Source organism: Ictalurus furcatus, chromosome 10 (assembly GCF_023375685.1).
Source record: "Ictalurus furcatus strain D&B chromosome 10, Billie_1.0, whole genome shotgun sequence".
Taxonomy (NCBI): domain Eukaryota; kingdom Metazoa; phylum Chordata; class Actinopteri; order Siluriformes; family Ictaluridae; genus Ictalurus; species Ictalurus furcatus.
The window spans coordinates 15,655,388-15,683,063 of record NC_071264.1 but is presented as its reverse complement, the minus strand read 5'-3'; the positions used below and the strand labels follow the sequence as shown (position 1 = coordinate 15,683,063).

The 27,676-nt window shown below is 38.9% G+C and overlaps 1 protein-coding gene across 3 annotated transcripts; it reads right to left on the bottom strand.

The window, feature by feature from the left end:
• Positions 1 to 426: 426 nt before the first annotated feature.
• zfr2 (zinc finger RNA binding protein 2) lies at positions 427 to 26,586 on the bottom strand. 3 transcript variants are annotated; one of them, XM_053634829.1, is made up of 19 exons: positions 26,046 to 26,586; positions 22,349 to 22,589; positions 21,196 to 21,310; positions 19,381 to 19,596; positions 18,510 to 18,886; positions 17,710 to 17,892; positions 16,223 to 16,430; positions 15,920 to 16,062; positions 15,130 to 15,249; positions 14,511 to 14,656; positions 13,202 to 13,328; positions 11,574 to 11,752; positions 9,339 to 9,495; positions 8,037 to 8,211; positions 5,988 to 6,070; positions 5,459 to 5,596; positions 5,235 to 5,346; positions 5,026 to 5,123; positions 427 to 1,737 (listed from the first exon to the last, which is right to left on the bottom strand). In XM_053634829.1, the coding sequence occupies exons 1-19, from the start codon at positions 26,099 to 26,101 to the stop codon at positions 1,582 to 1,584; spliced, it is 3,030 nt and encodes a 1,009-aa protein (XP_053490804.1). In that variant the 5' UTR covers positions 26,102 to 26,586; the 3' UTR covers positions 427 to 1,581. The 3 variants fall into 3 exon arrangements, with proteins under 3 accessions (XP_053490804.1, XP_053490805.1, XP_053490806.1); XM_053634830.1 differs by having other exon boundaries at positions 428 to 1,737; positions 5,459 to 5,557; XM_053634831.1 differs by having other exon boundaries at positions 428 to 1,737; positions 5,459 to 5,554; positions 26,046 to 26,585.
• Between the last annotated feature and the right edge of the window lie 1,090 nt (positions 26,587 to 27,676).

The following is a 27,676-nucleotide window of genomic DNA, read 5'->3' as shown; positions in this document are numbered from 1 at the left end:
CACTCACAGAGCTCAACTCATTTGAATGTCTATGAGATTTTGGTGAGATGTGTTAGACAGTGCTCTCTACCACCATCATCAAAATACAAACTGAGGGAAAATCTTTTGGAAGAACAGTGTTCATCGTGCCAGTACTGTTTCAAAATCTTACAGGGCTCACGTGAAGATGTTCTGATGGCTCACGGTGGCCCAAAACCAAGTGAGGAATAACACACAACAGGCCATGCTGTGGATGACATTTATATGGAGTTGTCTGGAGTTGTTTGGCCACTTATTTCCAGTGAAAGGAAATTGTAATGATACAAAGACATTGTAGACGGTTGTGTGCCTCCAACTTCGTTACAAAGGTTTGGGGAAGGCCCACATATGGGGTCATAGTCAGGTGTTGGTCATAAAATGCATCAATAAATAAATAAACTGAGGCAGAGAATTGGTAAGTTGTTTGTTTTCTTTCTCATAAATCATAAACAGAATCTAACAAATCAATCAACAAAAGTGACAATTTTGTGCATATAGGAGTTTAATATGTATAATTTTAAACAGAACTACAAAGATGTTCCAAATGGTTCACACCCTTTACCAAAAACATCAACAAAATCTGACTACTATAACATTCTGCATTTCTACAGAACAAAAATTCAGAAAAAAGATAATTGTTAATAATAATAATAATAATAGAGACTACATATTGCATATCTTATCACAGTATGAAACAGTTACTAACATCTTCACCCACTTTGTTTCACAAACTTAAAGTGCACTTTATTCTGCCCCTCTAAGCTCCCTTAATTTCACTCCATTTCTTTATGTTTATATAAATCATTAATTTTTGTCTTGTTTGTTAAGATTGCCTCACCTTTAGTCAGAATGAAAACGATACTCTACATTCATTTACAACAAAAAGAAGTGACTTGGATTTCAAACTTAATGACCAGGTATTAAACGATCAGAGCAGGTTTTTTAAGCTCAACCTTAACGTTTCATCTGTTTAATTCACTAAATTATACACTTCTCTTTTGGAGAAAACAAACGTATATTACTTTCAATAAGCTCTTGGTGTAAATAAACTAGTTTTCCTGTGATTAAATAATAAATAAACTCTAATCTCTTTGCAGTAGTACAGTACCCATACAAATTATTGACACTATTGTCTAGAAGCTAAAAATATTTTTAATCTCAGATCAGTCTTAATTTACGTCCTTATCAATGGACCAGACCCACTGTATAAAATGAAAAATAAAGCAACTGGGACTAAATAAGGGACTAAAGGTTTGTTGTTGTTTGTTTTTTTTTAAAGAAAGTGCAATTATTGAACTCAATCTGAGTAAACAACAACAGATTATCAGTCCTCAGTGGTTTTTAAAATGTAATATTTTCTCACTACTCTATAAACGGTATACAGCGACCTGCTCTGAAATTCTATTTTCAGTACAACTGTGATAAAACAAGAAAAGAGGAAACATTACTTCTCCATTTTTGTGCTTTGTTGTAAAAAGATGATGTCAACACCATTGCTTTCTTAGGAAGAAATACTTCTACATTATTAATTACGCATGATGTTTGTGGAATTTTTCAGGCATCTTAGAAATCTTTTTTGTTCCTCTTGCCCTCCCCCTCCACCTCTTCTGCTTTGTCTCTCTGTCTCTTCCGGTTGCAAGTGCTGGCCTTAGATACCGGTAGTGAGTCCATCCCTAAGAGCTTGTGGATGTGACGAAAAGCCAGCAATCGCAGGGCATGCTGAAAGACAAAATATGACGTTGGTCTCATGATTGCATATGGAGTGACAAAACAGGAAAATATGAACAATTGTTTTCCAGTAGTTAATGTCCTAAAGAACAAAAGGTTTGACCCTTGCACTGGTATAACATTTTCCATGACAGTGCGGGTGCTTGTTGGATTCTGACAGCTGAACCATCATGTTACTAGAAACTGATTTGTTTAAAAATATTATTCCACAGCACTGTTGAATAATTTTCTGTAACAGCATCTCTGACTATAGATTCAGACGAAAGATTATCTTTTCTATAGTAACAACTTAGCCTCCGGGACTTGTAGGGTGTTCACTCCACATGAACAGAATAAAAAAAGATGTGCAGTCATTCATATGGTGAAGTTTTCTGTGAGGAGGCTGTTATTTAGCATTTATTGAAGGTGTGTCTCCAGTGTCAACACTGACTACGTTTACATGGACAGCAGTAATCTAATTATTGACCTTACTCTGATTAAAATAATAATGTGATTAAGGTGTTTACATGAGTCGCTTTTAGAATACTCCTGTCATGTTCCCGTTTTACATGTTTTAGAACATAATTAGATTAACAGCACACGTCATTACGTCACCGTGCCACGCTGTCCAACGTCCCTCCAGAATTTCACGTATCAACATAAAGTTCGTCTTCGTTATGGTACCGTATACAGTTTTGGGTGTTTTTATTTAATTTTTTTTACAAACGCTTTAAGTGCAGTTAATTATTTGTCATGCTATACGTGCTAATAGACAACTGTTTGAAGCCGTGGGCTGCATCCCAAACCGCATACTTACCCTCTATATAGTAGCCGAGATACATGTATTTTTCCCCACTACAGGCCTATAGTAGGAAAATATGCGGTTTGGGACGCAGCCAAACTCTCTTCTTCGCCGTAAAACGTAAAACTGCCGTGTGTGATCGTGTCCTGTCGCAAAATGCGGTGAAAACTCTCACACGACGTTCATAATGTGATTAAGGTGCTTACATGTCTGTAATACACGTCCATAATGCGACTAAAACAGGAGTACTCCACCTGTCTTAATTCAATTAGAGCTTAATTCGAGTATGACCTTAATTAGATTAAGGCAAGTAAAAATTGCTGTTTACATGGTAGTTTCTTAATCAAAGTATGGTCTTAATCGGGTTAAGAGTGGATTACTGTTGTCCATGTAAACGCAGCTACTGTCTCCAACAGTCAGAGATAAAGCTGTATGTAACTAAGGCCTGCTTTGTGCTTTTACAGTAACAAGCTGTATTTTGTAATTAATTTCAAGAGAGAATAAAAAGAGGCCGATGAGAGAATGATTGTTTATAGCCGTCATAAATACAGTGGCAAGAAAAACCTTGTGAACCTTTTGGAATTTCATGGTTTTCTGAATAAATTTGTCATAAAATGTGATCTGATCTTCATCTAAGTCAAGGGTATTGACAAATATAATGTGCCTAAAATAATAACACAAAATAAATTCTGATCCCTCATGTCTTTATTGAACTCACTCATTCAACATTCAAAATGGCAGTGGAAAAAGTAAGTTAACCCTTACAATTAATAATTGGTTGACCCCCCCCCTTGGCAGCAATAGTCTCAACCAGGCGCTTCCTGTAGCTGTGGATCAGACCTGCACATCGTTCAGGAGGAATTTTAGCCCATTCTTCCTGGCAGAACTGCTTTAGCTCTGTCATACTCTTTGGACGTCTCATGTGCATGGCTCTCTTCAAGTCATTCCATAGCATCTCTATTGGGATGAGGTCTGGGCTCTGACTTAGCCACTCCAAAAGGCGGATTTTGTTTTTCTGAAGCCATTCTGTTGTGGACTTGCTCCGGTGTTTTGGGTCGTTGTCCTGTTATCATCACCCAACTTCTACACAGTTTCAGCTGACGTACAGACATTCTCACATTATCCTGAAGAATTGTCTGATATACTTTGGAATTCATCTTCCCCTCAATGATTGCAAGCTGGCCAGGCCCTGATTCAGCAAAGCAGGACCAAATCATGATGTTTCCTCCACCATACTTTATGGTTAGGATGATGTTTTCATGATGATATGCAGTGCCCTTTCTACGCCAGATGAAATGCAGTGTGGTTTTTCCAAATAGTTCAATCTTAGTTTCATCAGCCCATAAAACATTTTGCCAATAATGCTGTGGAGTGTCAATGTGCTCTTTTGCAAACTTCAGGCGTGCAGCAATGTTCTTTTAAGTAAGCAGTGGCTTCCTTCGTGGTGTCCTGCTGTAGATACTCTGCTTGTTCAATGTTTTACGTATTGTACACTCATGAACAGAGATGTTAGCCAGTTCCAATGATGCCTTCAAATCTTTGGCTGTCATTCGGGGTAGTTTCTTTACCTCATCAATGGAGTCTTCGTTGTGCTCTTGGTGTCATTTTGACTGAGCGCCCACTTCTTGGTAGAGTAGCAACAGTCCCAAAGTGTCTCCATTTATAGAATGTTTGCCTAAGTGTAGACTGGTGAATTTCTAAAGTCTTTGAAATCACTTTGTAACCCTTGCCAGCTTTATGTAAATCAACAATTCTTGATCGTAGATCCTCTGAAAGCTCTTTTTGGCAAGGCATGGCTCACATAAGCTTGTGCTTCTTGTGCAGAGCAAACTCCAAAAGTTTTAGGGGTTTTTAATCAGTCAAAGTAGCTGTAGTCCACACCTCCAAACTCATTTTCTTAACGAGACTCCAATTAGCTTTTTTGAGGTCATTAACTCAAGGGTTCACATACTTTTTCCACAAGCACTATGAGTTTTTTTTGGTTGTTCAAAATAAAGACATGAGGGATCAGAATTTTTTTTGTGTTATTATTTTAGACACATTATATTTGTCAATACCCTTGACTTAGATGAAGCTCAGATCACATTTTATGACCAATTTATTCAGAAAACCATGAAATTCCAAAAGGTTCACATACTTTTTCTTGCCACACTATAACATAACAGTTTTCAACTTCCATTCCACAACACTAAACATAACTATAAAAAGCACAAATAATTTCGTTCATAACTTCGTTTATTTAACAAGCTTTAAAGCTCTCTGCATTGTGAATCTTTTAATGGCAGTGGTGAAAATAGCTGCTCAGCTGTTGTTTTAGTGATAAAATGATCTGACATCTAAGTTTCTGCTGCCTGGAGCTTTCTTAAAGCCGGAGCAAATCTGAGTTTGACGTCCCAACACTTAATTGTGGAAAAAGATTAAGCGCCATCATGGTTACATAGATGGGAATGATGTATAATGTGTGCCTTTTATATTAGCAAAAGGTCTTTTTTAAATACCTGAGCACTTGCTGTTACATCCTCTCTGGCTTGCTTGGTCATGGTCTTGAGTGCATCTGTTTGAACTTTTTCACATGGGTCAATTAACCCTGGACCATCTGACAGCAGAAGGAATAAACATTTTAAATATTGATATGGACCAAATTGTACTGCAAGCTATGCATCATCTTGAGAACATAATTATAATCTGGCCTTTTAAATCCATGCACCTTGCAGTAGGATTCCACTAGCCATACACTCCAGAACTCTGCGCAAGGCTTTTCCTGGACTCAGAGGAGTCAATGCACTGCTGAGGGCTTTCTCAATCAGCAACTCCATGGCCTTCAACAGAAAACACATCATCATTAAGCGCAGTGGAGAATTTATTCCTCACTGCAGCTAATCTGAAAGGTGACTGATCAGAGTTCAGATGGCGTAAATGCCAAGCGCTCACCCAGTCGGGCATCTTGCTCCAGGTTGGCATGCGCTGACAGAGGTCTCGGAGTACACGGATGATGATCACACAGGACTGGAGACCGTTTGCCCGAGACTGCTGACAAAACATACTGAGACCCCATACATACAAAACAAACTACGCAGCTTCAGGTCTAAAAAGCAGCATTCTTTATTTTAAGTTTATCTTCTATATTCAAGATGTAATGTAATATTTACACAGGGCAAGGACATATTTTCTGGGATACGGACATACTGATGCATGTATGGTCATCACACTAAAAACTCCATGTGTACTACATGCAGCACAATTTAATACAAACTGACTGTTTTGACCTTTATTTATTTATTTAGGGTTTATGGTGCTTGATCACCTCTGCTAGGCACTCAAGAACTTACTTAAGTTACTTACTTCCCTGACAAGCTATTTTAAAAATCATCTATATTTTATTATTTTGCATTTTAATCTCAGCGAGTGTTAGGCTTTGGTTTGGCTTTGGCCATAAACTAAAAAAGTGAGCTTCATTTACCTGAAACCATTTGGTATGTCGAAGTGCAGCCAAATACTCGAGGCACTTTGTCCTGTTTAGAGCATCTGCAGGGTCTTCAGGCACTAGAAACAGACAAACAGAAAATATATTAAATGTTCTATTTTTATTTTCAGCACCGAAGTTTAAGGCAAAAAAATGCAGATTTTTCTGCTTTACACAGAACTGCAAACACATTTAATACAAACGTAAATCAATCAAAACGTATAAAATACAAAGAGAAAATTTGGCATTAAAGAGTTCTGCTATTAGCAAACATAACAGGAATAGTTTCCACAGCTCCTGGTTCCTAGAAATTTTTGCAATGGAACAAGTTATATAAAGACTGACTTATGTAAAGTTAGTTGAATGTTACATACAAATGAAATAAGAAAAAACTGATAAAACTCAATACAGCTGTATAGTTCCAAATGGGCTTCATAATAATGTTTAAATATTATCAATCAGATAAGCAATGTTTGGTGTCTGAGCTATCCCTTAGAGATACACCAAAAGAGGAGTCTCCTCCCCCCAATAAAAAAGGAGATGGACACATCTGCATGGAAATTTCTGTTGCACAGGATGTATTCATAATGCCAGCTTTGCCGCATCTTTTTTTATAAAAAAAAACAACAACAAAAAAAACACACCACCACTTTTCTGGCCACAAGCTTCAGAATCTTGAAAGTTGCATTTTAAGTATACAAACCTCTTAAAAACAAACATTTGAACATTATGATTTGCACAAGTTTTGAACTCTCCAATTCTAAACTCTCCAATGTTAGCTGCCACCGCCTGGAAGCCTCGCCCCCTTCCCCCCTTATATCCTCTTAAATGAACTCACGTAGGTTTTTGTCAAGGTAAATGGAGAATGTTTTGAGTTCATTAATGTGGAATACAATATATTAATGTATGTTTGACTATTAGACAAGTATATAATGGATGCCACAGGAAAATTATGGCTGAAAATGGTCAAAAATGCCACTTTCGGGTTTGGAAAAAAAAAGGGATAATAAAGGTTAAATAGCCCTAGAATGAAGTGTCAAATCGAACACTTAAAATAAATAAATAAATAAATAAATAAATAAATAAATCAAATTTAGAAAGTGGTACAAGACAGCATTTAAATATGCTCTCTTCAAATGGCAGATCAACAGAAAAATTGTCAGTCACGTTAACATTAAATAAGGGGTTATATGGAAAACGTTGTGATTTATTATTTTTTTTTTTTTAAATGTATACTGCGCATTACTGAAGAATCACCTATAAATCAATCATCCAGCTGAATTTTCACGATTGGTGCTGCTGGCAAGCAGTTCCTGACTACAAAGCTATTGTGCTGTCCTTAAACCTGAAATGCTCATTTTCCTCTCTTTTTTCAGGCTACTGGTTCTGGAAGATTAAATCCTTTATCACATGTTTAAAATGGTACATCACAACCAGGGAAAAATCATTACTGCACAAGCCTAATGTACACCTACTATAACATTGCAGTAATGTACAGCTGGGAAATGTGTCAAGTGAAATTACTAAAGTTGGTATTTGCTAAAATTGATATTTGAAATAGGTTTGTTCTTGACTCCTTCAATCCTTGTTTCCTTTCCTTGCGTGCGAGACATGAGACATGTTTGTTTAATGAGACATGTTTGTTTAATATGGATGGAAATCTGCATACTCCTTCTTTACATACTCACCCCATGACACATTACCCTTTCCTTGTATATAATTATAGAAGTCTGCCTCCCATACACTGAGTAAAACTCATCTGCATCTGAGTCATGGTGCTTTTACGTCAGTGGCATAATGATACATACAAAAATACAGAAAGGTCAGAGATCCAGCTTTAGACTCAATCAAAGCTAAATTATAAACCGAGGCTGGCCAATTCACTTACTAACAGATGTTGTAAATAGTGACACTGAGAAACTAGTTGGGACTGAAAGACATCCCATCTCAGTTAGAGCCAGATTTATTTTAAATTTGGCTTCTTCTTCTTTTTTTAATGAAAAGGAGACATACAGTGCAGTCGACTGGAAGCATGGGTTCTCTAACCTTTCTCAGGCAGCTTGTCACCTGCCTTTCCCTCCGTGTCAGGCGCAGGCTCCTCACGCATCACTGGTGAAGTGAGACAGACGGTCACCTGCATTTTTGGTTCCTTGCTGGAAATAATGATGATGTTGGCTTCCTCAGGCTGAGCCTGCACCACATACTGATCTTCAGAAAAGGTCTGCCGGTTAAAAGGACACGCTGCATTACTCACTACAGAGGAGACAGCCGGGCTGAACATCCCAAATTATATCAGGGCTGTAGCCCCTCAAAAAGAATGAATCAGAATTAAAAGTGACAGATTTCACGATCAAAGTTTTCACAGTCTACAAACTTATTATGAGAATGGAAATTTCACTCATGTTCTCTGCTTTCCGTTATTTCAACTTTGAGCTTGCTGTATGTTATAAATAACCCGGGCTCTCTCTGTAGGGTTTAGGTGTCAGAACCAGGCAGGGGAACTAAAGATCAGTTAATAGCACTTAAAATGTTTATTCATCACCATCTTCACATTTATTTGGATATAGCCTTGAATGAAGTAAGACCACAATGTAAAAACTTAAATAGCAACAATCTCCTCAACCTGCAAAAAAAAAGGCACATTACACTCAAAATTTGGTTGGTCGTCATGTTTACTACCACACTTTGTGTCATGGGACTGTCAAGATTTTATCAGGAAGTACAAAAAGGAAAACAGAAAGCAGAAGAAAACTTCATTGGTAGCATTTCTTTCGTAAATGGGACTTTTTAAAAAACAATTCCTAGTCACACACAAGATGCCATACATAATCAATTTACTAAAATAGGCATGGCATTTTTACCATAATGCATGACTACATGAAGTTGGAACATGGATGCACACCTTAATTTATGCATAAAAGACTTGTGAGCGTGCGGTTATAGGAAAATAATCAGTGACGGGGTGCTGCTACCCAAGTTACTATTACCACCTCAAAGTTGATTGTTTTCCAATAACAGGATGACCTGAAGTGTTTTATTCCTCATATATCACAGCAATTTGCCAATGTTAACCCATTTATTATTATTATTATTGCTAAAACAGTTTTAACAAGGAATTTTCATGGTTCCTACACATATTTTTTGTGTATAGAACCAGGTTATGCATATAATTTCTGGCCTTTAACAGTGTGAGCTGTGGTCTGTGCAACAACACTCCACATATTGCTTCTTCCAGTTAAACAGTTCTTATCATGCTCTAAAAATGAAGCTCCTTTACAGTGAATTTCTGTGTTAAAATTGTTGCTTGTCCAAGAGTTAATGGCTAACAGGAACAGGCTGCTGACTTACCCTCAGTTGTTTGGGAAGAAGTTGAGCGATACTGTTCAACAGGGTTATGGTGGGTCTCTTAGCAGTGAGGAGGATGAGCTGAATGTTCCTGTCTCCATGCAGCAGCAGGCCTTTGGCCAGGATCCCCACCCTCATCACCCCCTTCAGCAATTCGGCCCTGCTCCATCGGCAGAGACAAACAACAAGCTCCAGTCTCCACGAAACATATTACAGACTAACAGGTTACAAAAGAGACCAAATAGTGGTGATTTAAGTCAACTAATTGATTGGTTTTGCCGATTAATCAGCACCAATAGCCAATTGCTATCGGTTAGAAAAAATCCAGCAAAAAGCCACACTGACTGCGTCCGTTGCAGGACTGGCTGAGAAAAGTCTGCTGTCATTATACAGTACGTATTTAAAAAAGTACAGTACATTTTCATGGTACAGTCAAAACTGTTTATTTTTTAACAAAGTTTTATATATTATATATCACACACACACACAGTATCTCACAAAAGTGAGTACACCCCTCACATTTTTGTAAATATTTGATTATATCTTTTCATGTGACAACACTGAAGAAATGACACTTTGCTACAATGTAAAGTAGTGAGTGTACACCCCTAAGTGAAACTGTCCAAATTGGGCCCAATTAGCCATCCCCCACCGCCCCCCCCCCCCCCCCGGTGTCATGTGACTTGTTAGTGTTACAAGGTCTCAGGTGTGAATGGGGAGCAGGTGTGTTAAATTTGGTGTCATCGCTCTCACACTCCCTCATACTGGTCACTGGAAGTACAACATGGCACCTCATGGCAAAGAATTCTCTGAGGATCTGAAAAAAGAATTGTTGCTCTACATAAAGATGGCCTAGGCTATAAGAAGATTGCCAAGACCCTGACACTGAGCTGCAGCATGGTGGCCAAGACCATACAGCGGTTTAACAGGACATGTTCCACTCAGAACAGGCCTCGCCATGGTCGACCAAAGAAGTTGAGTGCACGTGCTCAGCGTCATATCCAGAGGTTGTCTTTGGGAAATAGACGTATGAGTGCTGCCAGCATTGCTGCAGAGGTTGGAGGGGTGGGGGGTCAGCCTGTCAGTGCTCAGACCATACGCCACACACTGCATCAAATTGGTCTGCATGGCTGTCATCCCAGAAGGAAGCCTCTTCTAAAGATGATGCACAAGAAAGCCCGCAAACAGTTTGCTGAAGACAAGCAGACTAAGGACATGGATTACTGGAACCATGTCCTGTGGTCTGATGAGACCAAGATAAACTTATTTGGTTCAGATGGTGTCAAGCGTGTGTGGCGGCAACCAGGTGAGGAGTACAAAGACAAGTGTGTCTTGCCTACAGTCAAGCATGGTGGTGGGAGTGTCATGGTCTGGGGCTGCATGAGTGCCGCCGGCACTGGGGAGCTACAGTTCATTGAGGGAACCATGAATGCCAACATGTACTGTGACATACTGAAGCAGAGCATGATCCCCTCCCTTCGGAGACTGGGCCGCAGGGCAGTATTCCAGCATGTTAACGACCCCAAACACACCTCCAAGATGACCACTGCCTTTGCTAAAGAAGCTGAGGGTGAAGGTGATGGACTGGCCAAGCATGTCTCCAGACCTAAACCCTACTGAGCATCTGTGGGGCATCTTCAAATGGAAGGTAGAGGAGCACAAGGTCTCTAACATCCACCAGCTCCGTGATGTCGTCATGGAGGAGTGGAAGAGGACTCCAGTGGCAACCTGTGAAGCTCTGGCAAACTCCATGCCCAAGAGGATTAAGGCAGTGCTGGAAAATAATGGTGGCCACACAAAATATTGACACTTTGGGCCCAATTTGGACATTTTCACTTAGGGGTGTACTCACTTTTGTTGCCAGCGGTTTAGACATTAATGGCTGTGTGTTGAGTTATTTTGAGGGGACAGCAAATTTACATTGTTATACAAGCTGTACAATCACTACTTTACATTGTAGCAAAGTGTCATTTCTTCAGTGTTGTCACATGAAAAGACAATCAAATATTTACAAAAATTTGAGGGGTGTACACACTTTTGTGAGATACTGTGTGTGTGTGTGTGTGTGTGTGTGTGTGTGTGTGTGTGTGTATATATATATATATATATATACACACACACACACACATATACACACACACACACACACACACACACACACACACACACACACACACACACACACTTCAGGCTGGAAGATTTGGAAATACTCCAGAAAGACACAGTGGAGCGACTCACTTGTTATCCACTGCTTCTTTGCCATCCTGTTCCACCAGCAAGTCGGACACCAGTTTGAGACCTCTCTCAGAGTGCGATACAATGCGCTGTACGGCTTCCAGCTCCTGATCTGCTGGGTAGATGCTGGCATGCTTGGCCATGATGTGGTGGTCATCTGGGGAATCAGGCCTGCGAACAGGCTGCAGGGACAAGAAACAAAATCCAGATCATATTAATGAGTCCAGATCATATTAATGTTTAATTATGACTAAGCCCTTCGCTACTTACAAGGTGCTGGTCCTCTGTGCCTGAACCTGAACCAAGCTATGCTCCTCTACCACAACGTTCTTGTCTTGCAAGATTTTTTTTTTTTTTTTTTTTTTTCTTTTTGTGTACCAAGAACTTTTGTGCTTTCCCAATAGGAAAATGCTGCTGGTCTGGAACCAAGAACTGGTGACATAAGAAGCCTGGTGTTGTAGTCATTATATTGCCACTGAGTCCCTTGCGAAAGTAATAGAATGGCAAGGTCAATTTTTTTAGCTATACATGGGAGATGTTTGGGTTTGAGATCAAAAGATGAATATGTGATGGTGGATCAGAATTACAGCTTCCATTTATTTAGATGTGTTAAACAACGTAGAACATGGCACCTTAGACCACCCCATTTTTAGGAGAGCAAAAATATAGGAATAGATCAACTTAAAGTAGATTAAACTAAATAATGCTTAATATTTGGTTGCATACTCCTTGCTTGAAATAACTGCCTCAAGCTACCGACCCACTGACATCACCAAACTGTTGCAGTCCCTAAAACAGCACCCAGTACCAGCGCCCTGCCAGTGAAACTTTTTTAATGAGGTATAGGAAACTATATGTTCCAGATCCAGAACTGGACTTCTGTTCACTTGCATGTAACAACTTATTCACATACTACAAAGTCCTGTGAGCCACTCAAGTACATGTATGTTTAGGTCTGTGGCTACCCACAAGATGAATGTGAAATGCATCAAGAGCAACAGCTTAGAGTCATGTCAGATGCATCCGCTTGCTCAATGTTTTGCCTATAGCTAGCGCTTGTGCTGTACAAAAATAAAGAAATGCATGCTTGAAAAAAAAGAAACAGCTGCCAAAAAATTAAGTTTGTTCTTGGTGCAGTCTCTGCCATTTTAGACCAAGACTGCCCCACCACAGGACACTGATAAGCAAGTAAAAAAACCTGATGCAAAAAGATCTATTACAAAAACTGTGTTTTGAAGGTCATTTTCTACATTAACCATTTTTTTTTAAAAACATATGGCAGTTCTACAAAAACATGTCCTGTGTTAGATAACAGGAAATATAATAGAAGCTCCAACTAATTGTGAAAGTCCCCAGTCTTACATTCCCCCACCCATTTCCCCTAACAGGACATTGCTGCACAGCCTACGTTTGCATACTGAAATACGACTGGCTCATGTCTATTGCACTCACTTGTCTCATGTTTTTTAGGCTCTAGATTTTAAAATGAGATTTTAGCTCCCCTGTTACTGAAACGTCCATGGCAAAAACTCTAGGTTTTAATCAGAATCATTTTGTGATGTTTAGGGTGACATTCAGGTTGCCACTAATGTGGATCAAGTTCTTACAGATGCTGTAACTTTTGTCCTTACCAGTAGAGGGGGCACAGGCATCCCAGAGTGGTTTGTGAACAGTGGGGGTGCTAGTCGGCACCACTGTTCCTCCCAGTACAGGTGCTCCTCCTCGACTCTCCTCCAGCACATGTCCTCCTCATATCTCCTGCAGAATATTAACAAACATAACATTTGACTGTATGCACTAGCAGGGTCTCTTTGTGATTAGGAAACCAAATGTCCATTTTTGTTAGAGAGCAACTCCAGCAGCCTTTTACCCTGTTGGCACACTCCCATATTCAAGCATCACTACAACTTCTGTGTACCTGTATTTTCCAGCTCGTCATTTTCTGCTCTGGATGATATACAAAATGGTTGCACACTGTACTCGTGCTGTAATAAACCATTATTTTAAACCCAAAGTGCAGAAAGTGGCTTTGTGCACCCTATTTTTAAACTTTATTTGATTGTGTACAGTAGTAATGCATGTTTGTAATAATAGGACGATCAACTACAGAGAATTTGCATGATACATTTACCTAGTCATAGTGAGAAAGCACCTAAATAAAGCCCCAAGTTCCAATGAATGAAAGACATCAGTCCATTGTGAAATAAATGAATGAGAAATGTAATAATTTTACTCAACACTCAATGCCAAAGTGTACTTCCTGGTTCTGCACTCTACAGAAAACCATGAAAGGAAGCAAAAACAAAACAAAACATATCTTATGGTGTTCAGAAACCACAGCTGTATGTGTAGCGGCTTTGCAAAAAGTTTTGTATCAAAACAAATAAGTCAGTTGCCTTTATAGTTTTCCGCTAGCATGGTAGAAACGGAACATTTCTCATTTACAGATTACCAGTAAACTTCTCACCACTACCCAAGTCTAAATCAGGGATCACCTTTTTCATAAAATGCACAATAATGGAATATTTATCAGAATTTATACGGCTTAAGGTCATGTTTTTGTGTGATAGGTGATGTTTCAGATATAAATTACACAGTTAAAACTCTGTTCTTATTTTACCACTGTGGTTTCACACCTATTTACACCTCTAGAGTCAGGTGTTAACCTCACATCACAAGAAGTGCTGTCAGAACTGTGTGAATGCTATTTGAGTTATGCAAAACATTTCTGCAAATATTAATGCACAATTACTATATATTTGATAAACTAAAAAAATAAAAATAAAATGGCATGAAGTTTTTTCTAGGATGAACCTCACACAAGGTTCGTTCTTGAGATTAGAGGGGACACACACACACACACACACACACACACACACATACACACACATACACACACATACACATTATTGGTTTCTAATAACTGAAGTGAAGGTCAACCTCATTTCAATGTGCCAGCGCTGCTCGTTCTCAAGCTGTCTCTTCAGCACGGCTTTCTGATTCTGCTTCCTCAGTTTATCTTCCAGGAGCTTCCGTGCGCGGTTGCTTGGCTTGATCTCCACCAGCAAGTCTGGATTCACCTTTTTCTGCAAAGGGTTAAGACAAGTGACTAGAATCCACATAAGAATTTTGGATTGCTTTGGATTTCATTGGATTTCGCAACAAGTCCCTCTGGACTTGCCCTAAATAATATAGGAAAACCTTTGCTGGTTACAATCCAGTACTGCTGTAAACACGCTACACTGCTACCTCTGCTGAGACTCCTTTAAATGTTCATAACACAAGATTTTATTTTTTAAACATTTGTAAAGTCATTCTCAAAAATGAGGAAAAAACAACAATTATGGGGTGTGATATTTGTTTCCTGTTGTTTTTTTTATACAAGGATGTGCAAAGAGACTTTTGTATAAAGGTTTCGTAATCAATTTGTGTCAACAAAATGGTGAATTTATATCGTTCTACAGTGAAGCCATTTTATATTTAGACCAAGTTAGCATACTGTGAGAGTGTAGTGTTCCATAGTAATATCTTTGTGTGAAGAGTGAGTGAAGAATCCTACCTTATACTGAAGCCGGTGTCTTCTGCCCTTTAAGTGCATGTCTTTGGCATTGGGATCATTGAAGCTGCACTCACACAGCTTACAATGGAAGCGAACCAGCTTTCCTTCATCACTGCAAATCTGAGAGGAAACAAACATGAGGTTTAAAGACCAACTGAAAAAAATAAAGGAAGTGTAAAAATGTAATATATTTACATTACGTCTAGGTAGTCTGATATACATTTACAAAGGTTCTTGCTATTTCAAGCCCCAAATAAAGAAACAGTTTAGCCTCACTGACCTAATAAGATACTGTCTACTTCAGTGATACTATTTGTACATACAGTACAATCCAATATAGAAGAATTTGAACTGTATTGAATAATAGATAAACAAGATACGCGGCGTAAATGAGAATTATATTATCATCCAAATCACATCTAATATACAATTCCACCTTCAATGTTTGGCCCATATCACCTACACGAGTGTGATCCTGGCACTAACTATGGATGGGGAAAGAAAGCGGGTAATTTGGCTTCAAGATGGAGCTATAGACTGCAGTGTCAGAAAACAGATACTGTGCAATTTGATTGGATGCTCATAAACTGGTGGCTGTAAGCAATCATTACTTGTTATGCTAGACTCGCCTCATAAGTCAACTAAAATTGAGACTACTATTGAGTTAAGGTGAATGTATATTTGATTTAATTACCTGGAATATATAATAAATGTTACTATAATGTGGAGCTTCCATCTCCTATGGCATCTGTAATCAAATATCCTGTGAAGAAAGTAAATTGTGACCTACCTCCTCTACATAATCATGGCCAACAGGTTGGACATTTCCCTGAGCACCACCTCCACATCCTTCATCTTCATTCTGAAGGTCAGATTTCAGCACTGCCTGCTTCATCTCATCAACACTCACCAGATCTGGAGCAGCTGCTTTGGCTTCAATCAAACAAGAAACCACATAAGAACAGTGCAATATTAGCAGCAATGTTAATTAAACAATCAAATGCAGTATATACAGATCCATCCATGCTTCCCTGCAAATCTTTAGATTAATTTAGATATGTGATGGGCAATAAACAAAACAGTGCACACTTACCAACAACTATGGTTTTGGAAAGAACACGTGTCTTCAGTGTCTCCGTTTTGGGAGGCTTTAAGAATGGGAGTTTCTGTGGCATTGCAGAGGAAACAGGAGCTGTGGCAGGTTTTGCAGCGATTGTTGTCATGGGAACAGAGGCAGAGTTCACAAAAACGGGCTCAGTGGAGGGTATAGGTTTGCCAAGTTTTGTGTGCAGCTTCACCACCTAGCGACAATTAAAAATGGAGCATGTCAGGGGATAATTCTTTGTGTGTATGTGTGTATGGGGCTATGTGGTAAGCTAAGATCATTATTAGATCATACATTATGAACAATATTTTTATGCAAATGTAGTTATAAACACTTGTTGAGTTTTCGCTTCTTATTCATGAAACAGAATACGAAAAATGGCATACACTTTGCAGATGATCACAATTAAAACCAAAACACAAGCGTAGATGATCCTCACCAGGGCTCAAAATAAACAATTTTATTTAAATAACACATCAGTATATAATTTATCCTCTTCTTTCGGATTCAATTTAACAATGATTGAGCGCACATAGTGCACAGGCTTCCATTCCTATGGAGTTTTACATTTTTTTTAGGAATGCTTGCCTCATCGTTATGGCAACAGTTTGTGCCCAGGTCAGATTATGTCAGAGTTTATTGGAAAATCATACCACACTGCTCAGACATTCAACAATCGGCAAACAACTGAACATGTTCAGTCGGTGAAAACAAACGCGACCAACGACAACAGATGCCAACAGGGTTAACACACTGATCCGACAAAACCCAACAAATGTGTCTGCTGGCATTGGTCAGTTACATTTTGCACTTTCCTAGACACTCAAAGTGCTTTACATAGTATGGGGGGGAATCTCCTCAACCACCAATAGTGTGTAGAATCCACCTGGATGATGCGACGGCAGCCATAGTACACCAGAACGCCCACCATACACCAGCTATTGGTGGAGAGGAGAGGAGAGTGATGTAGCCAATTCAGGGATGGGGATTATTAGGGGTCAATGAAGGGGAAATTTCACCAGGACACTGGGGTTATACCCCTACTCTTTTATGATAAGTGTCCTTGAATTTTTAATGAGAGAGAGTCAGGACCTAGGTTTAATATCTCATCCGAGAGAGACAGTGCTGTTTTTACAGTATAGTGTCCCCCTCACTCACAGGGTGAGCGCACCCTGCTGGCCTCAATAATACCACTTCCAGCAGCAGCCTTAGTTTTCCCAAGGAGGTCTCCCATCCAGGTACTGGCTAGGCTCAACCCTGCTTAGCTTCAGTGGGAAACCAGGTGAGAACTGCAGGGAGATATGGCTATATGGCTTAAGAAATCATAACACTACTGAAACCAGCCACCTTTTAGACCAGCTCATAAAATGTTCCTACACATTCTGCTCTGCCATTTTATTGGTTTCCCTGCTGTAACAAGCTTCATTCAGCTCAGCACATGAAATGTTTTAAGGCACTCAAATTTGAGGACAGACCTTCAGGTGCTTGGCCCCCCGGATGTGTGCTTTGTAGGCGTCCGCACCAGTGCAAGAAACATCACAGAGCTCACAGCGCAGCTGAATCTGAACACTGTGCGGCCCATTAGTGACCTGACTGCTACTCTTCTGCAACACCTCCTTCTTTTTGTGCTTCTGACCTTCCAGGTGCTCATGGTAGGTCTGCAGGTGAGAAAGAGGAGTACTGGTTATTATTTTAAATATCATCAGTACATATATTTATGCCATTTTTAGTCTTTAAGTGGTGTCTTGGAATGTAATATGTAATGTTCCTATGCATTATTCTGATTATATGGATATGGAGGATATGGAGCTGTATTGTCATAAATGTCATGATTAAACTGATCACATAATAAAGGATGATAATAAGCACTCAACAGGTATTTTGTTAACAAGCAATAACAGTCATTTCTTAGACACCATACATAATAATAATTTTTCATTCAAACCCTTTAAATTCCAATCCAAATCGAATAGCTAGGGACACACCAATCCAATACTAAGGATCAGCATCAGCCTGGTACTGGTCTGTAAAGCTGGACATATTTTCCCAACAACTATTTTAAGCCATGACCATGCACGCTGCTGAATTGATACCCTGGGGGTTTTATATTTCCCAAACTTGCAGAAAATTACCAAGAAAATATCAGTATTGGATCAGTTTCGGGTATCAGTGAGATATCAGTATTGTAATGGAAAAATGGAATCCATGTGTGCCTACCAATTACACGACACCTCACCATTTGTAAATTGTATTCCTCTAACAGACTTTAATGTACCTGTGAGCCAGCACAGCTTATTTTGCAGATATCGCAGTAATGAAGCTGAGGCTGTTTGGGAGGGCCTTTAGGCTTTTGGACTTTATTCTGACGAAATGTGGGTTTTCTGTAAGTACTGACAGCAGAACCAGTGACCCTTGAACTGTTCCTTGAGCTACTCCAGGACAAACTGGTGAGCTGCGTAGCAGGTGTCTGGGCTTGCTGTGGGGGAAGTGGGGGCTGGTGGGAAGAACCCTGGGGTTGATGGGAAGAACTTTGCGGATGATGGGAAGGACCCTGGGGCTGGCTATGGCACTGAGGGACAAGATGTTGGGTTGCTTGATAATATGAGGGAGTGGAGATGTAGCTGTCGGGGTCATAACTGGAGTAGCTGTGACCTGCAGAAACAGACAGAAGTCAAGTTAAGTAAATAAGACAGTTGAAACCGATGTCACAAAATAATTTTCATATATCTCACCATTACGACCAGATATGACTGCTTAATGTAATGTACTGTGGAAGTAAGCTGAAGCTAGCACACTGTACTCTCAAAAACAAATGGCACCAGGTTAAGAATAGTTTAAAAAGCACGTATTACTGCTCATACAGTATTTAAATTTGGACACCCCAATTTCATTTAACTTTTAAGCCTGCATTATGGATGGCCATTCATGCTTTCTGTGTGTTTGAATTTGCAATGTGCCTACTGTAATAAAGGCTTCTTTTTTATTATTATATATTAAAGCCTGTATCACATAAAATGGACTTTGAGATATTTTAAGACATTTTAAGAAAATGCCTTCCGATAACATTTTGGAACACAGGCCCAACCGTGATCTAGTACTATTAATTATTATATACAGTATTGTGTAAGAAGGAAACCTCAACTCACAATTGTATGAAGTGGCGGCTGTTGAGTTATAGGTGGAGCTGGGGGTAAAGGTGGAGATGGAGCTGGGAGGTTGCGGAACGGTTGTGGATACAGGGTAAACACTGTAGCTGGTGGACACAGAGCTAGTAGGAGGCAGGGTTTTGAGCACTGTGGCTTGTCTTTGAGGCGGAGACTGGCTGTACACTGCACTTACAGGCCTGTAATCACTTTTCACACCTGAAGGAACAACAGCAAATTTCATTAGTTAGCGGAAGAAAATCTGGAATATAATACTGAATAAATGTGTCCAAAACACCAGATTTCTTACTAGCAGCAAATACATGCATACATATACATTGATTATGAGGTATGCATGGTTGTCACAAAGGGTAGGAGAATGGGGCGGGGCTACATGAGCTAAAATTATAGTAAGAGACTGTGTGTGAAATTGAGGTTGTGATAAAACTCTGCAATAAGCAAGAAAAATGCTATGCAGACACTGAGAATTCTAACAAAATATTTCAGAAGCACTATTTTTGAAATCATTATAGATTAAGCATTAAATGTTACTCAGAGCACGCTTTACCAGACAACAAATAAAGCAACAGCTCATTTTGCTTCTGCTGGAGTGAGGCTGACAGGCAGTGAGGGAGGCGTGTAGAGGGGGAAATATTTTTGGCGATGATAGAAAGCGGTAACTAAAATAAAAAGAAGCCAGATCTATCATAGCACATATGAGAAATGATTGTGTTATTCATCATAGAGAATGAGTTTTCAATAGAAAGAAAAAAAAAACAAGGATATCTGTAATCACAGACAGGTTGCTCTGCTTTATGAAAAGCCCATTTTATTTATTTTATTCACTTGTAATGACCATTTTAGGGCTTAAAATTACATTCTATTAAATGCTATAGAAATATATGTCCTGTCGAGAGTACTGAATCCTATCATGTATGCATCCATTCACTCAAGATCATACCTGCATATCTTTCACTTTTCACATGAAATTTTCACAAGATATCAGCATTAACTCAAGAAATCCGGAAATATAAAGAATTCACGACATTAAAGTCCATAAATAAAGTTCTGTGTAATAAAGTGGAATCACACAGGAAAAAATTATCGAACACAATAACAGAAATTTATTTAATACTTAGTGGAAAAGCCTTTGTCTGTAATGACAGCTTCAAGATGCTTCCTGTATGAAGAAATTAATTGGCCGCAGTATTCAGGTGTGATTTTGGCCATTCTTCTAAACATATTGTCTTTAAATCTTGTTCAATTGGATTCAAGTCAGGTGATTGACTGGGCCATTCTGGGTCTTGCAAAAAAGAATACCACCCTGGGGCCTGTACATCACTTGAGACAGTTTCACTCCACTTCACTGTTTCACTCCACTTGTCTGTGTTTGATACATAAAATTCCAGTTGTAGCAATAGTTTGTTACACTGAAACCATTACAACATTTACTACAAGCTGTCAGTCAGTTGTTGCATGGGAACACACTATCCAGCTGTTACTTCTTTGGGAAGTATTTTCGTGAGGAAGCAAAAATAAACATTTGGCCATATGGTGTCTGAAATATCAGTTACTAATTCTTAATTTCTTGTTTATAGAACTGATGTATAAAACCAATATCACACTCACAATTGTACTGTTACAGTGAATATCAGCACTGCTGTGATTATCTACAGCCTCAACGAAGCCGTGCTGAAATTCAGAACTCTTGCTTGTGTGATGTTGCTTAATTATACAGTATAACAAAGTTGAGACCTCACAGAGGTATGTAGATATGTAAATGAGTATTAATTTGACCACATAAAGAAAAGAAGTCACCTGTTTGAAAGAAGGCATCCAATGGACTGCACTGAGGAGTTGTGTCATTCGTCTGATAGTACGGTTTATTCTCATAGCTGCTGACCAGTGATGGCTGTCCGTAGCTGCAGATCCCCTGTGTTTTCAGCACAATTTTTGTACAAATAAAAAAAAAACATTTAGAATAAAAGTGTAACAACGAGTAACATCACTATAACTATATTATGCGTCAAAGATAAATATTGAGGCATGCTGAGAAACTAAATATATTGATAGAAAAAAGAACATTAAAAAGTTAGTTCCCACTTAAACTAAGACATAAGTGTCCAAGTTTATGTAGCTAATAAGCAATGGAAGTCTATCACGCCCAAAATGTTTCTGTGTACATTTCTGCCTCAAACATCATCCAGTTCTTGGTATGATATCACAGACTTGCTGATGTTGTTTAGAATACAACGTAACTTTCTGTGATCTACAAACATGAACAAAACTTCACTGTGTATCTTAACACCGGAACATTAGAGGGGAGGCCATTACAGTAGGCACACTTTTTTCCTCAGCAGTTTGGTATCATTCCATCGCTCCACGTTTGAAGGCAGATTTGTACCAGCAAGCTGAAGAAGCCCACATGTAAAATCGACAAAAAGGAATTGTGTTACTTTCTACCCTGTGATTCAGAGCAGCACTGACCAAGCGTGGGCTTCTGTGAGCTCATATAAGCAGAAAAGGACATTTAGTGTATCCCTCTGTGTGCTCTCTGACGTGGCATGAGCAGCAGTTCGAAAAGATGTGCCTTGGTGAAAGCACATGCTAGCCGTCGCCCTCCCTGGTTGGTAGCTGTTATGTGTTGGGCAGAAGTAGCTGGTGGGTGGAAAATTGCAAATGACCAAAACAGGAAGAAAAATGTGAGGGAAAAATATAATGAAGTACACAAACACACACAGGAGTGCTGCAATATTCTGCACTGTGACGTGAGGATAATACTTATGATCTAATGCAAAAAAAAAAGATAGAAAGAAAGAAGCAAAAGTTACACCTATCGTGTCTCAATCAACTACAACTGCTGTCCTTTAACGCCACAGAATTCGGTGTATATAATCGGCCATATATACAGTCTATGGTGTACACGTGTTTATCCTCTGCTGCTCCATAAGCTAGTAAAAGAAAGACTGACCCCTTCACTGAAGATCTGATAGGTCTGAGAGGTGCTGCTTTGTTGAGGTGCCGCTTCTTGCTGGCCAAAGCTGTAATTCGGAGCTGCCTGTGTCTGGTACGGTTGATAGGTTTGAGACACCACTGGTTGTGGATTGTGTGCTGTGGCTGGAGAGAACGAGGCTGTGTAAGCTACTGCAGGTGCAGGCTGGACACTGTAGCTACCACTGGTTTGGTGGGAGTATGCAGGGGGTAACTGGATGCTGAAAGAAGGCAATACAGACAGTAACAATTAATTTCAATAAGAGCACATGTGAAATAAAGCCTGGTAAACAAACAACCAATGTAAAAAAAATAAAGGTTTTGGAGGGTATCAAATTGGACCAGTCATGTCCGAGATTAGATCATCAACATGCTATATTGTAAATTTTAACTGCAGAACTTTGGTGATTGTTGTGATACACTATATGGCCAAAAAGTATTTGGAGGAGGCCTGTTGTGCATTCAGTGTTCCAGTTCATCCCAAAGGTGTTCAGTGGGGTTGAGGTCACGGCTCTATGTAGGCCACTCAAGTTCTTCCACTCCAACCTTGGTAAACCATGTCTTTATGGAGCTCGCTTTATGCACAGGGGCATTGTCATCCCGGAACCGGTTTGGGCCTCTTAGTTCCAGTGAAGGGAAATTGTATTGTGTGGTAATAAATTTAAGACACAGGAAAGCTTAAGGGTAACAGAGTATGTAGTTTATTGAGAATCACTATCATACACATCATACACTGGGGAGGGAAAAGGAATTGTCAGAGCATAACCTGAAGGTGATGGGTAATATGGTGCTGTGTTTGTAGCAAAGCTACCATCATCATCAGAGGAAACAATAAATAGCCCCTCCACAGAGGTTATGGGAAACAGTTGAGCCTCAGTTTGAGTAGAAGCATGAGCATAAGTCACCGATGGAATTATATGATAAGCGGGAGGATGAGGAAACCCCGGTGGAACAGGTGAAGAGCAGAAACGTTCCAGCAGAGCTGCAACATCCACTGCCAAATGCGCCAGCTGAAGACGTAGATATTCACCCAGGCCCGAGAGATTAAGCAGCCGAGAGAGAGAAGGTCCAGCTGAAGGAGGGCGTTGGTCAGCAGGACAGAGATCAGAGAGAAAGAACAAAAATTAGATAAAACAGTAGTGGTAACACTTAAAATATATCCACATATATACATGTAAAAGCACATGCAAAGAATGTAGGAAACAGGTATCAATACATTGCATGGAATGAGCATAAAATTGAAAACACACACACACACACTCACAAGATGCTTAAGAAGCACCAAAAAAAGGTATAACAGGCTTAGGATTAGAGAATAAATATGTGTAACAATAGGCAATAATAAAAATATATCTCACCCATTATGAAGAAGTGGTAAAACATTCAAATTGTCCAGGACAGCGGTGCAGTGAGATGCGCACAGCTCAGTTACCGGAAGTGGGTATCCCAGAGAGGGACTTTTAAAGGAAATTTTAAATACTAGAAAGAAAACCATGGAGACAAAGGGATGTCCAATGGCTGAAAATGGTTTTTAAGGGGATTCCAAAGTGAGAAAAATTTATTCTAATGGTATTTAAAAAAGAGATAAGTAGAGTTTAAGGGGAAATCAAAAAGACATTATTAAAGCATACTGGGGTTTAAAAAGGATGAGATAATTGGGCGTAACCTAAAGATAAGACTGTATAAATAGGGCATTGAGTCTGATTGGATCTCGTGTTGTTTTTTTGAACAATAAACTGGATTTTTGCTTCTCTCATCCAACGTGTTCTAGATTTTTACTTTCAGTTGTGCTTTTGAGTATAATCACTTATGGAAAAAGGTCATTAGCACCACTAGTCATTTTTGACACGACATTTGCTAAAGCACACAAAGACCTTCTACACAACTGAGTTTTTACAACTTTAAGGAAATGGTTTGAGGAAGAACCGCATAAGGGTGTGATGGTCAGGTGTCCATACAGTTTTGGTCATATATTGCACATTTTAGGCAGTTGTATATAAATCCATTACAATATGATGATGCAAATCAAGGCTCACATACTGAACTCATCAGCACTGTGATATAAAATCACATGAATAAGTTTGTTATTCTGCACATATTGTTTTATTGTTTACATTAACATGTTCTGGGGTGCTTTGCAGATCACTATGCCCAAGCAAATATATAGATAGGTGACAAATTAAAAGAAAATGCTAAATAAATGAGTGAAGAAACATAACAGGTGCAGATCCTTTCAGACAGGTATACCGCATGATGAACACCATACCATACTCTATGGCAATTATACAATGCTGAGCAGGGCCAGTTGACCAGTTGACCAGTTGGATTATGATGGCAAGAGCAAAAGATCTAAAGAACATTGGAAGAGGGTTCATTAATGCAAGTCACAGAGACTCACAGAGAGTGCCCAATTGGCTGTGTTTCAATGGGAACAGTGACTAAGAACACACCTAAATTTGGAAATTGTGGTTGAAAGTGAAAACAGAAGTGCAACTGCTCTTTAGGTGACTGAGAATATCTCACACTATCAGCAAGATAGTATCATGCTCACATTATCAGCAAGAATTACACAGGCAGCAATACTGTAGTAGGGTTGCAGTGCATCCTCATTATAAAGACTACAGACCCTGGTCTACAGAGATGTGATGTTCTGGTGAGATGACTCGTGCTCCCCCATATTCTCAAGAAGTGGGAAACTGCATGTATACCAAAGCGGAGCACAGGCCTGAATGCTTGACTGCTATGATGAGGGGATCCAATGGATCTGTTATGCTATGGGGGCATTAATGTGTTTATTTTGATGGCATGATTTGGCACAACTTGTTCCCTTAAGCCCTTAAGGCTTAAGGGATGTGTCACTGCAAATCAGTGAAAAGTTCTTCTGACTGATGATGAAACATTTCTATCCTGATGGGAATCGTCTCTTCCAAGACATTTGGTGGAATATATTTTTGAAGAACAGTCTTAATCTCTCAGTTCATCTCTCTCTCACACTCACTCTATCGATTTAACCAATGCACTGAAGGAACACTGACTGAAGATGTTCTGGCAGCTTACTGTGGCCCAGCACCTCACTGACACACTTTTTCCCCCCATTTAACTTGAAAGGTGTGCATTATTTCCGTGTAACAACACAGTCTGTCCTGTGTTATTCCTTACAAATGCACTCAACCTGTAAAAATGAACTGACATTTAGACTCAATATTGCTTAACCTTTAAATTAAAATAAATAAATAAATAAATAAATAAATAAATAAATAAAAACAGATTTTAAAACCTGAAGAAGAAATGGTTGGAGGTCCCTTTAACGGTGCCTTAACACCTGCCCATTAAACAGCCCGTTACTAAAAGATATGTTGAATGTTAATGTTAATATTCAATTGTTTGCCCAAATTTCTGAAACTTCTTCACATTTGTTTAATTATTAACTTCATGATATAAACAAATTGAGAAGACATAATGAGAAAACCCTGAGGTCAGCTAGTAGCAGGCTACTTAATCCAACTGACTTTCCGGGCTAGTTTTGCTAGCTAGCTTAGCAAAATAACTTTGCTAACTGGTCTTTCTCCCCACGCCCGTATATTTAAAGCAATTATTGGCAAACGCCGCAGACTTCTTAAAACTGTGCAATAAATTCACCGCTTACTCTAGAATAAAATGCAACTCGCCCGTATTACCTGTATTGCGGTGCAACGGTTCCATATGCATATCCATAATAATTACTAGCAGCCATTTTAGTTCCGAGTTACTGCATTTCCCACCGGTTTTCCGATAAATCCCACCTTATGCGATAGGATTGGCTAGTAGGTCTAACAAGCAGTCTGTCTATTGGATAATGGAGACGTCATTCACCATAGCAACTTAAACACTACTAGTAGTTCATTCAATGATTAATTCAGTGGTACGATGAATTATGTTATTTATAATATGCTTGTATTGTACTGGTTTAAAATTTATTATAAATAATATACAGAACAACATAGATAAAAACCAACATCCAGCTATATTATACATTATACGTTTTTAAACTAGCAAACAACAACAACAACAACAACAACAACAACCGTCTTGTTCCCTACAATGTTACTTTACTTTATTGTGGAAGTGAGAAAACCTGGACGAGGGACTCGTTTATGAATAAAATGATTCACTGATTCAAACACAGATTAAACACTTGTGAGTCGAGACTCGGTCGTAAATGAACCGATTCAATGACTCATACAAATACGACTTTTCCCAATCGACAGTAGATTAAACAACATAGAGATATATAAAAATATGACGAAAAATAATCGTTCCAGGGAGTTGTGTATGTGTAAGGTGCTTGGTTTGGATTATTCATTTAAAAAAACTTTACAGAAAGGTGTAATTTATGTGTCAGCAGTCTACCAGTAGACCTCAACCATGCTGTTTCCATTTTTTAAATCAAATTTCAAATCATACCTTTATTCCACAGAACTTGGGGATTGTTGAGTGCATATTTTGTGTGTGTGTGTGTGTGTGTGTGTGTGTGATTTGTATGTATATGTAATGTATGTATATGTATATGTTGTATGTAAATGTAAATACGTTGCAGCTGAGAGCAGTAACTGGTGTCATATTTTTGTTTGTTTAAAGCACATCGTACAGCACTATGGTTAACAGACTGTGATGAAAGATGAATAAAGTTTGGTCAGTAAGTCACCAGACAACTTTTATCATTTAACCCTTATATTATTATTATTATTATTATTATTCAATAATTCATTCATTCATCTAGCCCAGAGGTTTTCATTCCAATCGAGCAGGAGCCACACCAGACTCCACCTGTTTAATCAGTTGATCTTGGCTTCTGCTTGGTTGGAATGAAAACTTGCACCCACAGCTTCCCTTTCCAGATAAAATTGGACACCCCTGATCTAGCCACTTTATCCTGGACAGGGTCATGGTGGATCCAATGGATATAGATTTTAATTACAAGCAACTCTGTACATTTTGGCACCTTTCATGAAGAAAACCAAACATGAATATTTTAAATGAATAAAACAAACAATGAGAGATATTTGGGAGACTACAGGTGCAGGACTGGGAAATCATTGTATGTGGACATTTCTTGTAGTTGTGCACCTTCTAGGCTTTGAAAAGAGGAAGTGCCAAAATTTATATGATCAGTGGGGAAAACAGAGAAAGTGCCTTCCAGTACTCCAAATCAGATGACACCTATTTGTCTTGGGTACTTACTGTATTTTATATCTTTTGCAATAATGTGTTTGCATTAATTTTAAAGCATTATTTTTTGTGAAAAACTGAACATTACACAGAAAATTTC

Excerpts from the sequence above, each read along its gene's own strand:
- zfr2 (XM_053634829.1), bottom strand. The coding sequence starts at position 26,101 with ATGGCTGCTAGTAATTATTATGGATATGCATATGGAACCGTTGCACCG. Across the intron at positions 19,597-21,195 it reads GGATGCCTTCTTTCAAACAG|GTGTGAAAAGTGATTACAGG; the intron begins GTGACTTCTTTT and ends TTGTTCCTTCAG. Across the intron at positions 5,597-5,987 it reads GACATACCAAATGGTTTCAG|TTTGTTTTGTATGTATGGGG; the intron begins GTAAATGAAGCT and ends GAAGCTGCGTAG.